At 42.6% G+C, this 17,452-nt stretch overlaps 1 protein-coding gene across 2 annotated transcripts in view; it reads left to right on the top strand.

The window, feature by feature from the left end:
* Positions 1–17,452, top strand: part of SLC9A7 (solute carrier family 9, subfamily A (NHE7, cation proton antiporter 7), member 7) — a 75,322-nt gene that overhangs the window by 30,955 nt on the left and 26,915 nt on the right. For both annotated transcript variants that reach the window (XM_015410982.1, XM_015410981.1), the window contains exons 2-7: positions 6,780–6,979; positions 9,867–9,944; positions 12,911–12,987; positions 14,010–14,122; positions 16,118–16,223; positions 16,904–17,045. In XM_015410982.1, coding sequence (XP_015266468.1) covers positions 6,780–6,979; positions 9,867–9,944; positions 12,911–12,987; positions 14,010–14,122; positions 16,118–16,223; positions 16,904–17,045 — 716 coding nt within the window. The remainder of the gene's footprint in view (positions 1–6,779; positions 6,980–9,866; positions 9,945–12,910; positions 12,988–14,009; positions 14,123–16,117; positions 16,224–16,903; positions 17,046–17,452) is intronic.

The following is a 17,452-nucleotide window of genomic DNA, read 5'->3' as shown; positions in this document are numbered from 1 at the left end:
ATCCACGCCCCCCCCCCCACAGCTGGCAATCCAAAACAGTCCAGTGGAGCCTGAGCAGTGGGTGTTGCCTTCTGACACACTTCCGGTGATGTCAGGGGGTGTGGCGCATTCAAATAAGTTATGCTAATGAGTTATGCTAATGAGCTCCTGCACCTCTTTTTCTACGAAATGACCCCTGACTAGAACCATGTTCAACAGACTGCTGAGATTTTAATTGCTCAAATGTTTTAATGTTTTTTGTGTTTACCGTGGCATAAACTGTTGAAAGTGAAGGACTTTGCACTGTCTCTTTGCCTCAGACCCCAAAGGAAGACTACAAGAGAGTCAGAAAGCTAGACAGGCGGGGAAGTGACCACCCTTGCTTTTACTACTTTCTGATGCTATCCCTTTGAAGTGCAGATTGCTCCTCTTAGGGAAAGTTTCCTTCCTTCCGGTTTCTCCCCCTCTCCACACACAATGCCATGTCTCTCCATCTTGGCAACATGAGAGCAAGATGCCTTCCCTGCATCTTCATCCATCTAGCTAGTTAGACTAGAGAATCTATCTCTCCTCTGTCCTATCTAGAAATGGAGTTCCTGTAATAAACTCCTTTTAATAGCTTTGCAAGTATAAAGAGGCTCTGTGTAACTTTGTTTCTTCCCAGCACATACACTGTCCAGATGAGCTCTTGAGCAGTCTGCAAAATTACTGGAAGTATATTCCAACATAAACATGTTTTAAATAAATAAAATCCTTGGCTTCAGCATGCTAGCAGTAATCGCACACAAAAAACTTAGGAACTGTATGATGCAGTTCCAAGCAGGGCTCATTTCCTGCAGGAGCGCACAGGAGCGGAGCTCCGGCAGTAAAGAGCCCAGGGGGTGGGCACAAGCAACAAGCCCCACCCCCTGCTCCCAGCAGCCCTCAGTCAGAGCAAGAAGCAGCCAGGTAAGTTGCAGAGCCCCCCTCCAGCCCCCCAGCCCAAAACAGTCCAGTGGCACCTTTAAGACCAAGTTTTATTCGGGTACAAGCTCTCCCTCCTCTGCGAGGACAGATCTGCACATTCCCCCCCCCCCCAATAGCTAGCAATCCAAAACAGTCCAGTGGAGCCTGAGCGGTGGGTGTCGCCTTCTGACACACTTCCGGTGATGTCAGGGGGTGTGGCCTATGCAAATAAGGTATGCTAATGAGTTATGCTAATGAGCTCTTGCACCTCTTTTTCTACGAAATGACCCCTGGTTCCAAGTTATTATAAAATTCAGCTTTACTCATAAAGATTGAGGTTGCTCTTCTGGTACTGCAGTTGAAAGCACAATCTACAGTGAAAGCATTTGTACTATGATTCTGTTTGTTCCTTTTTCCTTTATTTAAATAATGTTCTCAAATTTTAAATTTAATTTTTCCTGTATTTTAATACTTTTTGGTTTGTTTGTTTGTTTGAATATCATAAATATTCTGTACCGGTCTGGTTCTGCATATGTGTTATGTCGAAATAAACTTTTATAGGCGCTTAAAGGAAAACAGAGTAGCTACATTCAAGCTTTAAATGGACAACCTGTGGTAGAGGAGTGTTCCTATGATTTCCCCAACATAGTGTTCCCCAACATGGGGCCTGTGGGCACCATGGCACCCACCAACACCTGTCCTGGAGCCCACATGGTAATTATTAGAAAGTGGATGTGGCCAAGTGGTGCTTTTGCCCAAGAGGACTCTTGATTGTCTGTGCAGATTTTAAAAAAAATTGCTCCAGCAACAGCTGCCAACACAGCACGATCTTCACTGCATGACTGAAGTTAAGCTGTATGTTAAGCAAGAAATTTCTTTTAAATCTGTTCGTTTTAAAAAGCATCCTGTTAATCAGATTCTGCCTGAAATGTTGAAAAGTTACTTCTACAATTAGGGAAGGCCTCACTCCCTGATGTGTGGTTGGCTCTGCTTCCTGTGGCAGCCATTACGTGGTTTTGCTCACCACCCTATGTCTGAAATCCAAAGGTGCCCCCAGGCTTTCTGTTATGACCCTCCCTGAGCCCATTTTCAAGAAGGGCGGGATAGAAGTCCAAAAAATAAAATAAATAAAAAAGGCTGGAGACCCCTGCCCTCTGGAATTAGAATCTCCTCCCAAAAAAGGCATCAGGCAGTTGCTTCTCGGGTTGTGTTTCTGAGCAGCCTAACATCTGTAAGCTACTACCTCATCTTTGGGCCTCTGCACTGATTATTCTACATGGTTTTATTTTTAGAGGCGCAGCTTTCCTGCTAATTCACGTCAGCAGTTAACTAGAAAGTGGAGCAAGATTGCACAATGCATGTCTTCAACAACTCATAATTTAGCTGTCTGATGTGTGTTGGATTCCTTGTAGAATTTGGGTTTTAGTTTGTGTTTGGATTTTTTTTATCTTGTGCTCTTTTTCTTATTTATTTATTTATTTGTAGTGTTTTTATCCCGTCCTCACCGTCCTCTTACAAATTGTGTGTGTGTTACTCTACAATCAGGGGGAAAGGCAGGATGTGTAGAAAATGGTGACTTTTAGTTCTTAAGGACACACCAAATATGAACTATAAAACACTTTTGGAACCAAAATGACTTTAGCACTGAAGTTAGTTAAATATGGCAGTTAGTGGACATCTTTGCGTTTTATAGTTGAATCTCCAGGTGTGTGGCACCTTGCCAAACTGCAATCCCACCTACTTACAAGTCCATCCCATGACCTCCCTCATTGGTGCATGTAGAAGAGGGGCAGGTATTCTATGGGTGGGGTGATATTTGAAACTCTACACTCTATCTCATGGAATACCATCTGGCTAGGTGTGAAGTTTCAGCGTCCTGTATCCTCTTCGAAGTACAGATGAATCTTGGCTTTCCCAGGCGAACAAGGTACCATCAACAGGAAACTGCAATTCAAATGCAGATCAAGTCCGATTTCTGTGTGACATCTAGTCTTTTCAGCAATGGGGGAATTTCTCCTTCTTGGTTGTTGTCTCTGCTCACAATGGCTAACATGTGCTTCTTCTTCCCATTAGCCTTTGAGCTGAATGTGTATAAAATGCAGGCAAGTGTTCCCTATGTGAATTCTCTCACAGTAGGTGATGCAAACAGCTTCCTTTGGCCTATGGTATACAGATGTGTGCACAGTCCATGTGTTGCTTGTGTAGCAGATATAAAACCATAAATTAGTCCATTTCTCAACACTTGGGTATTACGTATTATGAAATATAGTACAAGTGGCACATCTTCCAGATGTTAAATTTCTAAAATGAAATGGTAGGGCCCACTCAGAATTCCCTGGGTTACCAAAACAACTCAATGTTCCAGTAAAGTTGGGTTCCCTTGGCCATCTAAGCTGAAACAACATGCAACAGGGCAGAGCTGCTGGACCTTGTTACATCTTGCAGTTGTTCCTTGTATTAGCTCTGGAACAAGTTTGATGCTGGATATCTGCATGTTGGTTCCATGGCTATGGGGCTTGAATGAAAAGCGTTAGAGGCATTTAATGGGAAGAGAACTTTTTCCACCTTCCAAAAAGAATATTATTTTTATTGCTGTAGTTACCATCCAGGCTATAGCCAGCAGGGGTCATTTGGGGGGGGGACGGGGGGGGGACACCATCCCCCCGGGTGAGGTGCGGGAGGGCGGGGCCTGGAGCTCCCTGCTGGTGCCCGCTGGAGGTCGCCGCCGGCTGTGGGGAGGACACACTTCCGGTGATGTCAGGGGGTGTGGCATATGCTAATGAGTTATGCTAATGAGTCCCCCTAGCTCTTTTTCTACGAAAATGACCCCTGATAGCCAGAGTTCCTTAAGGCATCTAAACACATACAGTTAAGTTTCTTTGTTGATGCAGAGTTTGATCTCCGAAATCTTCTTGCAGTGATGTTGTCCTTTCCATTCATTATGTTGCCATTCCCCCCCCCCCCCCCCCCCGCTTCTACTTCTCTTCATTGCTTATGCTAACTTCTGTCCGCGCTATTTCTGTCTCCCCTCAGGGTTATTATTTCAGTTTGCATCTGTTGTATCGGCTGCTGATTACTGCTTCCTCTTACGCTTCCTCTTGGTGAAAGATGGAATTCCCATATTTATACTGAGATCTCTTCCTGCAGAACATAGCTTTGGGGTAATATCTTTTAGAGTACAGATTATGTTCTGGGTGCTTAAGTGGTTCAGAGGCAGAGTTGTAGATGTGCCAGGTTCAGTTTATTGCCCTGCTCTTAGAACACTTGCATTGGCAGCCTAAATCTCTCTGGGTTCAGTTTAAAGTGTTGGCTTTAACCTTCAAAGCCTTGTGTGACCTGGTACCCACATACTGACTCTTTCCACACAGGGCAGTAGCAGCCATGGTGGCCTGTTCTAATGCTTTCTCAGTGGTGGCTTCAGCGCTCTGGAATGGGTTAGCAGAGGAAGCCCTATTCATATCCCCATCTCTGTTTTTCATAGTCTGTGCGAAGCAGTCTTATTTAGAAGGGCTTTTGTTTAAATTTAATCAGGTGTCTGGGATATTCTATGTTGCCTGTTTTAGATTCCCAGTTTATATGTTCCTTGGGTCTTAAAGAGATATGGTTTTGAGAAGTTTTGGGGTTGCATTATGAGATGTTGGGAATAATGATTTATGTAAGCTGTCTTGGGTTCCCCATGGGTGACAAAAGGTTGGGTTCCCCATGGGTGACAAAAGGCAGTATAAATATATTTTAATTGAAAGGCCCTCCTCCCAACCTTTTTTTGCATCCTTATCAGCATTCTACTAAAAATAACTTCCTTTTAAGTAACAGATAAGTATATCTCGATACATTTTAAACACACCATTCTGTAGCAATGTAGATTGTATAGACTGTATGTACAGCTGAACTTGCCCTTTTCCCGAAGGGCTTTCAGACTCTAATGTATATGGTGGTTCTGGGTTTTTCCCTCTTTACCTGGGACCAGAAAAGAGGCTGATTTTGATCACTGAGCATCAGGTGCCATAGTTTTGTGGCAGAATATTTACTTTGTGTGCAGGAAGTTCCCAGCTCAGTCCCTGGAACCTCCACTCAAAAGAATCTCAAATCACTTCATTGGGAAAGCCATCTGCCTTAGACAGAATTGCTGCTAGTTATTTTGCTAGACGGGCCAGTGGTGTTCCAGTCCTGTGTACCAGTTGATTATTTAATTATATTTCTTGAAACCCTTTTGATCCACCTAGAGATGTAAAATTTATTAGAATTTTGAAGCTAAGGAAAACATGGGGGGACAGAAGTTTCGAGAGGTTATGCAGTACTTTCCTATCAAACTGAAACCCATTTTTCTGATTTTAACATGAAATGCATAATTGCTACTTTATCATGTAAAATTGTATTAATTGTCATATTTATGGAGTTTAAAACTACAAGTGTCTTGGTTTTTCTATGAGTGGAATTATAAATACACACAATACTAAAGCAAAGAGAGCTTCAGATGGCTTCATCCTAAGCTGTTTTAACACATTTCGCTCATTTCAAAAAAGAAAAAAATCATAGGAGTTTTTTCTCATGGTTTCCCCCATATTTGGAAAAACATACATGGGGGAACAGGTCCCCCCTCCCCCGGGCTGCATTTCTCCAGCTTGAGACATGGTGGAATTGTTCCTTACCAAAAAAAGAAGAAACTGTGAGGTAACTGCGCTAGAAAATATTTAAATAACAATCACAAAATTTATACAAAAATGTGTACAAAAATCTACATATATAAATGCCCAAGGTAACTGAAAATGGTGTTCACAAAATTTATACAAAAATGTGTACAAAAAATCTACATATATAAATGCACAAGGCAATTGAAAATGGTGTGACGATGGTCTCTGGAATGTTCTATCGTTTCAATACTATTCTTCTTCCGAAAGTGGATGAAAGCCTTAATAAATCATATGCAATAATAATATTATGTGAAGAATCTCTGGTACATGTAGATACAAAAATTCGATAAAAAGTTTGTTTCAAACCTTACATACAGCAACTCTTGGTCTGTCATTTCAACAAGTAGGTATCAAAAATTTCATTAATATTCACCAATGTATCTATGAAATGTAACAATAAAATGTAACACATCATCATAATTTAGCCACAATTAATTTATACAACTCTACAACTTTTGAAGGCATATACTCACCATAACTTAGTTGCAAGAAATTCTCTGAAAGAATGTTCCTAGGGCAAAGTGCTTGTATAATGCCTTACTAGGTACATGTTCTCACAAAACTTTTATGCTAACTCATCCCAATACCAGTACTGATGCTGCAAAGACTTACCCTGATTCATTTTCATTGTTCCTTAGTCAGGACACTGTGTATGTTGCCTATTGTTTTTGTGTGTTGCATGCATGTGATATAAAAGAGTGTCCTTGCAATGTGTTTAAAAAGTTGGTGTGACAGATGAAGTTCCACCTCTCGCTGATGGAATGTTGGTGCAGAGGGACAGTCAAACAGATGGTGGTTCAGTTGGAATCAGAGATGGTTAAGGGTAGAAGCAGTGGCTTGAGCCAGCATGTTGCCTGACAGTTCCACCTCTCCCTGAGAGCAACAGTGGGAGCCGATGGAATGTTGGTGAGAGGGACAGTCAAACAGATGGTGATTCAGTTGGAATCAGAGATGGCTGATGGTAGAAGCAGTGGCTTGAGCCAGCCTGCAGCCTGACAACCCTCTGCCTTCTGACCGTAAGTCAGCTTTTACCAAAGAATCCCGAATGCCTGAATAGGGCTATGATTCGAAAGTTACACTGTGAAGAAATGTTGTAATCTTTACCTGATTCACTCCAATGTTGTGTTCACACCATAAACAAAAGTTAACATTTTTGTCTTTCAGGGCTGATTGTTGGAGTCATCTTGAGGTATGGCGCCCCTTCCGTCAGTGGCCAAGATAAGGCATTCAGCTGCTCCCAGCAGAATCGAGCCTTTACAACCCTGTTGGTCAACATCAGTGGAAAATATTTTGAATATACACTGAAAGGAGAAATAAGCCCTGGGAAAATACACAATGTGGAACAGAATGACATGCTGAGGAAAGTAAGAACTACCTTTTGAATTTGTTTGTGTGCTGATCCACTTTCCGAGGCTGAATACAGGAAATAATTGTGTCCCACTGTATTTCTCTGTGTTACGGGTAGTGCTGTCAGCATAACAGAATTGACAATGTTTTCGTAGCAGTTCAGTAGTTTTCAAAAGCTATTTACTAATAGAGGGGGGGGGTTGCTTCCACCCTTCCCTGCTGGTTTTAGAAACCAAGGATGGTGATACTATATGCTCTTGAGAACCACCTTTCATTCATCTCCACATGAATTAACAGGGATCGAACTCAGGCCTCCCACATGCCAGGTGTGAATTCCACCACTTTTGCACCATCAGTGTTAATTCAGTCCCTTTAAGCAGGGGACCTCTATTTTTATTGGTTCTTATCAACCCAATGGGTATGCAGCTGTCAGTAGGAAGGCACAGATCCCAAAGTGTTCCTGATGTGAATTAAATGATTTATTGGAAGGCATTACTGCACAATGCATTACTAAATCTGACTGTACACTGCAGACTGAATCAGATGCATGATACAGGAATATATATGAAAAAGGCATGGATGCAAAGCCATCAGAAAGATGCAAATAGTTACAGAAAGTAATATCAACAGATAAATAGGCAATACTAAAGCATGAGCAAAAAATGTACAATCCTAAATCAGTTTCAGCCCAGTAGAGGACACACTAGATAGTGGAGAGATGAACCACAAACCACTAAACCTTGTGAATATTCTTGAAACAAAAAGTTGCAAACATGAGAGCAAACTTAATGCATATTAGCCTATCCAAATCTAAATGTTAAACCTTTAGTTGCTAGTCTACCACCTTTCTGTCCTTCCAGTTTTAGCTCAGTTTCCTAGCAAGCAAGCTGATGCAATTTCATAGCTACCCATCCAAGGATCCAAGAATGTTCAAGAGGCAGGACTCTTCACAGGTTTGTGAGCCTCTCGGCTCTCTGACTCTAGAGAAGTAGGAGGAGAATGAGAAGTAGGAGGAGAGGAGGGCAGAGTAAGGTAAGGATAGTACTTTGGAAGTCCCCGAAGATCTCTGAAGCAAGAGGACCTTAAACAAAAAAGGTTCCTTCTGGCCTGAAAAGGAAATCTGCTGTTATCAAAAGAAAGGCTATTATATACCAAACCTGCTTTCCTCCTGGCTTTTTCTACATTTCTTTTGGGCAGGGGTGGTGGCACATCACTCTGAAGAGGTGGAGACAGAGGCATGACTTAATTTTTCCATCATTCTTTTTTTTACTTTGGTACCCAGGAGACTGCAAAACATCTTACCAGTACCACAAAAGAACATGTTGGTCCAAGCCCTTCTCTCTTATGAGACTGGTCTTCCTGTTAGAGTTGCAGGTGTTCACCTGTGTCCTGGGGACTTTTTGCTTTCTCAGCAATCAGCAGTGCATTCTGTGGACTTCTAATGATGAATTTCAGGCTAGAGTTCAAGGAAAAGTATTCCTGTATAGCATAATGTTAACAGTATGTGTGGGGGGTCTTTTTCCCTTGCTTATGAAACCCAGTCCTGTGCATTCTGATTCTCATGGGCATCTCAGCAGCTGCTTATCTTAACTCAGCTAGCAAAGTTAATATTTCAGTTGACACACCAATTTCTGGGTTCCTTTAGCTGAATCCACAGATTCTCCAAAGCCATTGGAGCACTCCCACAAAATAGGATCAAAAATCCAGCAGTTCATGCCTCTCCTCACCCCAGTTCATGCCTCTCCTCACCCCATAATGTTAGTTAGGGTCAATTATCATTGGGGTTCTCTCATGGGTGGGGCCTACTGTTGTAAAAATTAATTTGATAAGCTGATCCTTTTAACAAAAGCTTTCTCTCAATATTAAGAGGTGCTTGTCCAGTGTTCACAATTACTTGTGGTTAGATGTTCTTCCTGAAATACACAACAGTCATCCGTTGCTGTACAATTGCCGTCTCAGCAAAAGTCACAATTTCTAATAGTAAACTACACAGAGCAGGGTCTGAAATCCATTTCGTTCAAACATGGAGACTGTAATTGGGTTAATTATCTAAGGGTGAAGTGGCTGCAGGATTAATGACAACAAATAAACCACCTATCCAAAAAAGTGGGTGTATTAGATTGCGTCTACATGTTGTTGCATGTTTGATTGTCATGCATTAGCCATAATTAGTAACAGGATTTTCCTGTGTGGACTAGACAGTGAATGACTACCAGGGCCAGCTCCAGGTTTTGAGGAGCCTTGGGCAGAGTGGCCAGGGGCCCCCCTTTCCTCCTCAGCCTATTACCATGAGTTCAGCTCACACCATGCTTCTGATCCCCCTGCCTATCTGTGCATCTTTCTCATGCCCCACTTATGACCTCCCTCTCACTGCCCATGCTCACCATCACCTACATGCTTTTTCCTCATCAGCACTGGGCAGTTTGTGGGGCTGAGAGTGCTTGCACCACATGCACACTCTTCCCTGGTGGTGCTGGGCAGTTGGGGCAGACAGGAACATAGGATGTGGAGCAGTTGAAATGGGTAGGTAGGAGAAGGGTACACAAGTGCATGGCACAGGAAGCATGTGGGTAGGGGGAGGTATCAATAGCAGTGGGCCCTGTCAGATGCTGCACCTAAGGGTATGGTGACACCAGTCCCAATACCTACTATTGCACAACAATAATACAATGTAAACTAATGTGTACATGTATTCTGAATTACAGATAATTTCTTTGCTAGAAAGTTGAAGTCACCTACACCCTGTTGAAAGAGACCTTCTTTCCCAAGGCACATCAGTCTCTGAATAGTTTACAGTGATGTGATTGAGGGATATTGACATGAGAAAATGTGTATCTTCAAAACCTTGGCAACTTTTAGCTCTCAGGAAACTTGGTCTTAGAGCTCTCTTTCTCTCGTTTCCAGGTAACTTTTGACCCAGAAGTGTTCTTCAACATTCTCCTGCCTCCTATTATTTTTCATGCTGGTTATAGTTTGAAAAAGGTGAGCCCAAAGCATTTTCTGGACAGTGTTTTTTGTCTGGGTGGATCTCAGTCTTGCATACAGTCTCTGATGTCTGAGAACTGGAATTGAGTTACTGATGGCCTCTTGGATCGAGATTGGCCTTTTGGCCAGCTGGTGGTTGACACGGTTACTTTAAAGTACCTAAAATGTATTGGTTCTATGCATCAGAATGTGTAGCATGGAAACCTGAAGGCCAGAATTCAGAGAACTTCCACAATATACCATGCTCATTTGTCTTCTTCAGTCACAGCTTCTCATTCTGTGTTGTAGGCTGTTCTTGAGGGTTCCCCAGCTTTTGTGACATGTGTTAAGTTGTGCAAGGGCTGCTTTCAGAACAAGGGTTCAGGAGTCCAGGAGCCTGCCTGAAGTTCCCTGTACAGCATTGGCCACAGGCCTATTACTGAGCATACTAATAGGCCCATGGATTCTTCATGAGAGGAGTTTCTTACTGGAAACGGGATTAAGGTTCCTCTTGATAAGATGTCATATGGGTGTGATTTTAAGTTTACAATAGAATTTTCTACTCTTTTATCTTTAGAACACAAGACCTACAAAGCATACAGATAACCAAGTCTCTCAAATATTTACAACAGCAAAACAAATAGACCAAATTGACATTTCTAAGAGTTGAGTACAATTAAGCAGAAGCCAGAGCATTAAACTCTGCAGCTGGCTTGTTTTGGAAAGAAGTTAAGCAAGCCAAGCAGCCAAATATGAGACTAGCAGCTTTATTTCTTTAGCTAGCTACCTACTTGTACTCTGTTTTTCTCCCCAAAGCGAGTAGAAAACAGCTTACAACATTCTCTACTCAGGCTGTCCTCGCAAGAAACGTGTGAGATCATGACTGGCCCAGGGCTGTGCATCAAGCGTCTATACCAGAATGACGAATTGTACCTGGGTCTTCTAGGGCCCCAGGTGCCAACTACTGCATTATTTTGGCTCTTCTGTTCCATTATATCAAGATACTTAATGAGGCACAGTTACTAGATGGAGTTCTGATCTGGAAAAATCCTGGGTCAAATCTTCTTGTGGTTTGGATAGCTGTGGCCACGTTGCTGTTTCGGTTGGCCTAACTTGCAGGTTAGCTGAACACAGTTTGAGTCCAGTGGCACCTTTAGGACCAACAAAGTTTTATTCAAGGTGTAAGCTTTCATGGGTAAGCACACTTCTTCAGTGAAGAATTTCCTCAACCATTACATGTAAGAAAAGGGGGTTAGTTTCCAGGAAGGGCCAATTAGAGTCAATCTGTCTTGGCATTAGTGTCAAAAAGAGCTATAGAAACATCTTAAAATTGTTAGTTCTCAAGATTCTTTTGCTGACTGTGGTAGATGGAGTTCCCTAAAAACACAGGCTGTGTGTTTCCCCTCCTGTAGTCAGCAAAGGGGAATTATAGGGCCACCTCATGTTTTTATCCAGCTGGCTTACTACATTTTCATCTCTGGTATGCACGGTTTCATCTGAGGTTTATACCCTTAAACAGCTTGGTGCCATGGACCATAGTGACCATGTGACCAGGTAAGTCATACTGGAAGAATTTTTGTGTACCCTAGCAGATTTCTGCTAGGTGCTGTTTTAGATGGTTTCTTGAAGGCTCACATCAGAAATATGAGGAGCTGTCCTTTCTGGACAGTGGTGGGGGAGCCCTTTGTTTTTAGGACGTCCAGAATGAAAGGATGGAATAATTTTCTAAGAGTCCATTGATGAAGCCTCCTCACAAATTGCTTGATGTGCCAGCTTGATCAGAGGGGGGTTTGTTTGTTTTTGGAGGTGGTTTTATTTCTTTGAAGGGCTGGGTTGTTGAGCTAAGCAGAAGCCAGAAATCTCATCACTGTTCTCCTTTTCTTCCTGAGCCAAAAGCATTAAGAGCACCCAGAAACTACACTGTTTGCAAACCCATGGTGGTCCCTGCTATGAGCCTTCTCTGGTGAACCAGAAGGGAGTTCCTGGTCGCCGCTGAAAGCAATGGTGACCGGGGCCTGGTTTGCCGCCGCAGAGGAAGGCAGGGCGGCAACAGCGTCACAGCACAGCGCTCTGAGACGTGGGGGGGGAGGAGCCAGCCTAGTTAGGTTCGGCTCCGCTCCCGCCCAGGGCAGTTGCTGCCTCGTGCTTGCCCACCCACTGGCCCTGTTTCTAGTGTAGGCTGAGGCTGGTTGCCCAAGGGGGCCAGGTAGGAATTTTTCACCATTACCCAGGATTGGCAATGGGGTGGTGGTGTTTTCGCCTACCTTACACTGGGGCAGCGGAACAACGGGTTGGGGCGTGGCTGTTAAATAGGTTGGTCACTTTGGCAGAATAGTGCAGGGATAAGGAAGCGGAAAAATGGTGAGCACCTTAAGCCGTTCCTTGTTTTGGGAACTGGGGGGTCTTCAGGAACGGCCTGCGGGTTATTAAGGCCCTAGGCGGTGAATGATGATTCCCTCTGGGAACCTCTTGGGTAAGCTCCTCTCTGCAAGCTGTATGGTTTCAGGGGTAGGCACTCCTGGGAGGCTACCAGGGGCTGGGCTGCTGGTCGCAAGCCAGATTAATGGCTCAAGACCAGGGTTGGTGGCTCGCCCACATATTAGACAAGGAGGCTGGTCAGCCTGACACCTGCCTTGTCCGCTACTTAGGAATTGCTCCCTTGCCGTTTTTGGTTAATAAACTGTATATAGTTAATAAAGTGGCCCTTGTTTGATCTAAACTGTTGTTCGTCTCGTTATTCCGACTGTGGGGGCAAAGAGTTCTCAGAGGCGCATTGAGGCTACCTGGGGTGCTGCCCAGTGAAGCCACTATGCCAGACTATCATAAAGCATATTGCAGCAAGTATGGTTCATACACAACGGTGTCTCAGTCTTCCAAATAATTCAGAACATCTGTATTTATAAGCGGAATGTAGCTTTAGTATCTCACTGAAGAGGTTTTAATGAATATTTTATATGTTTGCATCTAACCCATTTTTCTTTCAGAGACACTTCTTCAGAAATCTGGGGTCTATTCTGGCTTATGCCTTCTTTGGAACTGCAGTCTCTTGTTTCATTATTGGGTAAGTGAATTTTCTGAAACTATTAGATTCCTGGTGTGTAATTTTTGCCTACTTATTACTTAAGTTCTGCTTGGACTGACTTGATTTTTCCAAAATTTTCCAAAATAGTTAAAATTATTACAAAAATCAGTTTGAGGTGGCTGTTGCACGCTCTCTCTCTAAATTAAAGAGTGAGGCTTTTGTTTTTTCATTCAATAGTAGATCAATTTCATTATCTTTTAACAAGTTTTTCCCCCTTATAATGAGATAATGTGATGGCATTTTGTGAATTTCAAAAAAACTAGGAAGGAAAGTTATAGAATCTCTAGCCCCATTGTAAAAATAAGTTTTATTCTAGTTGTCTGAAAGTAGGGTCCCATAAGGCGAGGGGGCACCCACTAGAAATATATTATATTGACTTATAATCAGTTAACAGTTTTTCATATTAGGTACTTGATAGTGAATACTACATGATGTAATTCCTATGAATGAGGCAGTATTTTTCCCCTTCCCTAAAATTTTCTACAGTGAGTAGGAACCAAAATGTTCTTTTACAATAGCTATTGCCTTAGCAAAGTGGCATTTCCTTGGAGGCAAAAAGGCAATTTTGCTGAACACCCCTTCCTCCACAGACCCTTGGCCTCTGATGTCTTGGTCCCCATGGGGATACAGTGGTAGGGAAGAGACAGGAATTCTGGTTCCATGAGCTTCAGTCCACTAGTGATACTTTAGATTCAACTGTTGTCTTTAGGACAGAGTTTTCTGTTTTTTCCCTCCCCTTTCACTGAGCCGAATAACAAAAAAGGGGTCAAGGTTTAACTCCTGTGTGTATTTACTTGAAAATAAGTGCTATTTGATTCCATGCGACTTGGTTCTCAGTTGGTATGCAATATATGCTATGTTGTCAGTCATAGGACAGATCCCTGGAAGAGAGACATATGTAACATAAATTTGTATAAGAAGGGGGGTCGTACACTAAATTCAGTATCTGAATTATAGTCACGGTAAAAATATAATTTGCTTCATAATTCCCCCCCTTGTAGGAATCTTATGTATGGTGTTGTGAAACTAATGAAGCTGGTGGGGCAGCTGTCTGATAAATTCTACTACACAGATTGTCTTCTCTTTGGAGCTATTATATCTGCTACTGATCCAGGTATTGTGCAGTACAGACTTTAAGAACTTAAAATACTTTTGTTATTACTGGTACCTTCATGCTAATTTAGCTATCATATGTATCTATTTTGTTATGATGTGCCATCTGGGAGAAATATGCATACGTGTGATAAGAAATATTGGTCTGATGTTTGACGTTATTTCTCATTTCCTCCAGATGCAATAATTATGATAAAGAAGAGTGAATGTCTAACCTAGCTGACTTTCCTTGTGTGTTGAAGTGCGGCTTCTTACTGAATTCTGAAATTCATATGTAGTTGCTGCCCTTTCCAGAAGGCCTGAAGTAGAAATGTGGTTTGCAAAACTGCAGAAGAATGCACAGAATGGGGATGTGCAACATGGTTGGTTGACTGGCTGAAACTACCTGGGAAACTGCTGAAGGATCAATGCAGATGCAAACATTTTCCTGTCTCAACTAGGGATGGGCACAAACCACATTTTTTCAGTTTGTTTTCGTTTGTGGTTTGTAGCCGAACCACGATCCAAGAGGTTGATTCACAAACTGAACCAGTTCATAGCTGTTTGTGACACCTGCTTTCTGCTCCCCATCACTTTTGGCAGGGAGCAGAAAGGAGGAGGTTAAATGGTTCAGAGCCATTTAAACTCTTGTTTTCTGCTCGCTGCCACTTTTTGTGGGGAGCAAAAAGCAGGTTTCCCCACAAGAAGAGATGGGGAGCAGAAAGCAGGGGTTTAAATGCTCCAAGCCATTTAACCCCCTGCTTTCTGCTCTTCACCCACCCCCATGAACTGCCTTAAATCATGGGAGTTTGTGGTGGCTGTTCAGTTTGCAAACTTCGGTTCGTAAACCATGAACTGTCCAAAATTTGTCACGAACTTAAGTTTTTGAGCTGGTTCATGTCCATCCCTAATGTCAACCCTAGGTTTTAGCTTAGTCTTTCAGATGCACTGGCAGTGTGGGATCTTTTCTGTACTGCCAAGGTAACGTGAGAAGCCTCAGCCTGTGTGAGAGCAGCTCACTTTTAGCAACACCTTGCTTCCCAGAAACTGGAGGCATGCTGGAGTGCTGAGGAGCTATCCTATGGTTTTGCTTGTTACCTTGGTGATAAGGGAAGGAGCTTTGCTGCAGCAGTTTCCTCTCACCCTCAACATCATTGTGATAGAGATGGAAAATGGAGCAGAGAATAGGTGTTCTGAATTTCTCCATGGACTGCAAATGTTTAGCAAGAGGCTAAAATTGACCCACAGTTAAGTAGACTTGCATAAGCATACTTGCACTAACATAATACATCTTTGAAATTTTTATGCATGAGTTTCTAGTTCAAAGTCTCAGAAAAGGTTGTATGCTTCTTACCAGGACTTTTGCTTGAAGCTTACAACCTGGCTTTCCTAACTGCAACTGAAGGGGGGGGGTACACAAGCTTGCAAAACTCTATTATAGGAGGCTTAAAATTATCTGTGTTGAGTATGTCTGTTCTATCCAGGTCTTGACAACTGAATACTGTCTTCACATTTCCAAGTGCTATTAATCATACATAGAAGGGCAAAAGGCTTACAGATGTGCTGTTCTCATCTACTGTCATTGTTGAAGTGTTTAAGTCATCACAGAGGGCAGAAACTGAATGTTTCTAAAACTTCCCTTAAGATCCAGTTATGATGTTAATATTGGATATGTTCATGTTCTTGCATGGTGATTAGTAGAGTACTTATTTCATACAATTTCACTATTGATTTGTATGCCTCTGTGGAGGAACAACCATGATTAAACTTGACTGGGACACTTGACTCACAAGGGACAAGTCCTTGCTCGATGTCATTGGCACATGCAAAATGATCATGAGGAATTGGGCCTTAGACAAAAGTTGTGGAAGGCTGTTTCAGTTTCTTTCCCCTATCCTAGCTATGTCAGTGTCATATTCTTGTTCTGTTGCTGTTGGAAACAAGAAATCATAGTCTTCCTTGTTCAAAATCATACATAATACCAATTTTAAGTCTCCTCCCCTTTTTTTACTTGTAGTCACCGTACTGGCAATTTTTAACGAACTGCACGCTGATGTTGATCTGTATGCACTGCTGTTTGGAGAGAGTGTTCTAAATGATGCTGTTGCCATTGTTCTGTCTTCGTAAGTAAAAATCAGCTGGCATGAAGCTGGGCAAAATAAAATTTTCAGCTTTCTTACTGTCATGTGAATTAGACTTGTGATAGGCTAATGTCTCTGCATTTGGTTGAAAATGTTCAGGAGCCATCAAGGAGATGAGAATTGTCTAACTCTTGTGATTAGTGGTGGACACGAACCACAAAAAATGCAGTTCAGTTTGGTTCATGGCTCACCCACAGGCACAAACCTTACAAATCTGGTTCATGCCCAAAACAGCTGAGTGGATCAGTGGTGTCCAGCTTTAAACAGCTGAGCTGTGGGAGCAGGCTGCCTCCATGGCTCAGCTGTTTCCGATCTAAAGAACTGAGCGGGGGGGGGAGCAGGCTGCCTCCGTGGCTCATCTGTCTCTAGGGGCTTTATTGGACGGACAGCCCCTGGTTTAACCCACTCCTTTCTGTTCTGCACAAACCACCAGGAACCACCAGGAACTGTATTAAAATTCATGAAAGTTCACGGCAGTTCACGAACATTGCTAAGAAATCGAAAGTATAAATAAATATATAAATATATGAACCACAAACTGGCCCAAATTCATGATGAACTTTAGTTTGTCAGCTGGTTCGTGCTCATCCCTACTTGTGATGATAGTTGCATAATGAAATAAATATTGCTTTAATGCTCCTTTCACTCTCTCTTTCCTTTAGATCCATTGTAGCCTATCAGCCCACAGGGGGGAACGTCCATGCTTTTGATGCAGCAGCCTTTTTCAAATCTGTCGGAGTCTTCCTTGGAATTTTCAGTGGCTCTTTCATGATGGGAGCAGTGACGGGGGTTGTGACAGCCCTGATATCCTTTTTATAAAACTTGCATTTACGCATTAACTGCTGGTTTTTAGAAGTGGGAAAAATTGCTGTTAACTGGTGCTTCCCTAGATATGCTATCTATAGAACAGGGGTGAATATCTTGTCACTTAAAAACTTGTAGTGTCATGTTCAAAAAGGGGTTCCTGGCTAACCTAGGAGCTAACAGGAGGATCAATCTGGAGGCAAAACAGTTGCAGGTTAAGGTCAAAATTTAGGGCTTCTTCTGATGGATGCTGTAGTAGGAAAGCATGGAGACAGCAAGTAGAAAAGAAAACAGGGTGAAAAACAGTGCGGTAAGGATCCTTTAGGATAGACTGAGATCCAGAAAGAAACTAGGAAGCCACCAGGTTGAGGCCAGAACCTGGTTGGTTTCTAGATAAAGGCTGAGGC

Source organism: Gekko japonicus, unplaced genomic scaffold (genome assembly GCF_001447785.1).
Source record: "Gekko japonicus isolate JY-2015 unplaced genomic scaffold, Gekko_japonicus_V1.1 scaffold244, whole genome shotgun sequence".
In the NCBI taxonomy this organism is placed as follows: Eukaryota; Metazoa; Chordata; class Lepidosauria; order Squamata; family Gekkonidae; genus Gekko; species Gekko japonicus.
This window is presented reverse-complemented; position numbering and strand designations above follow the sequence as displayed.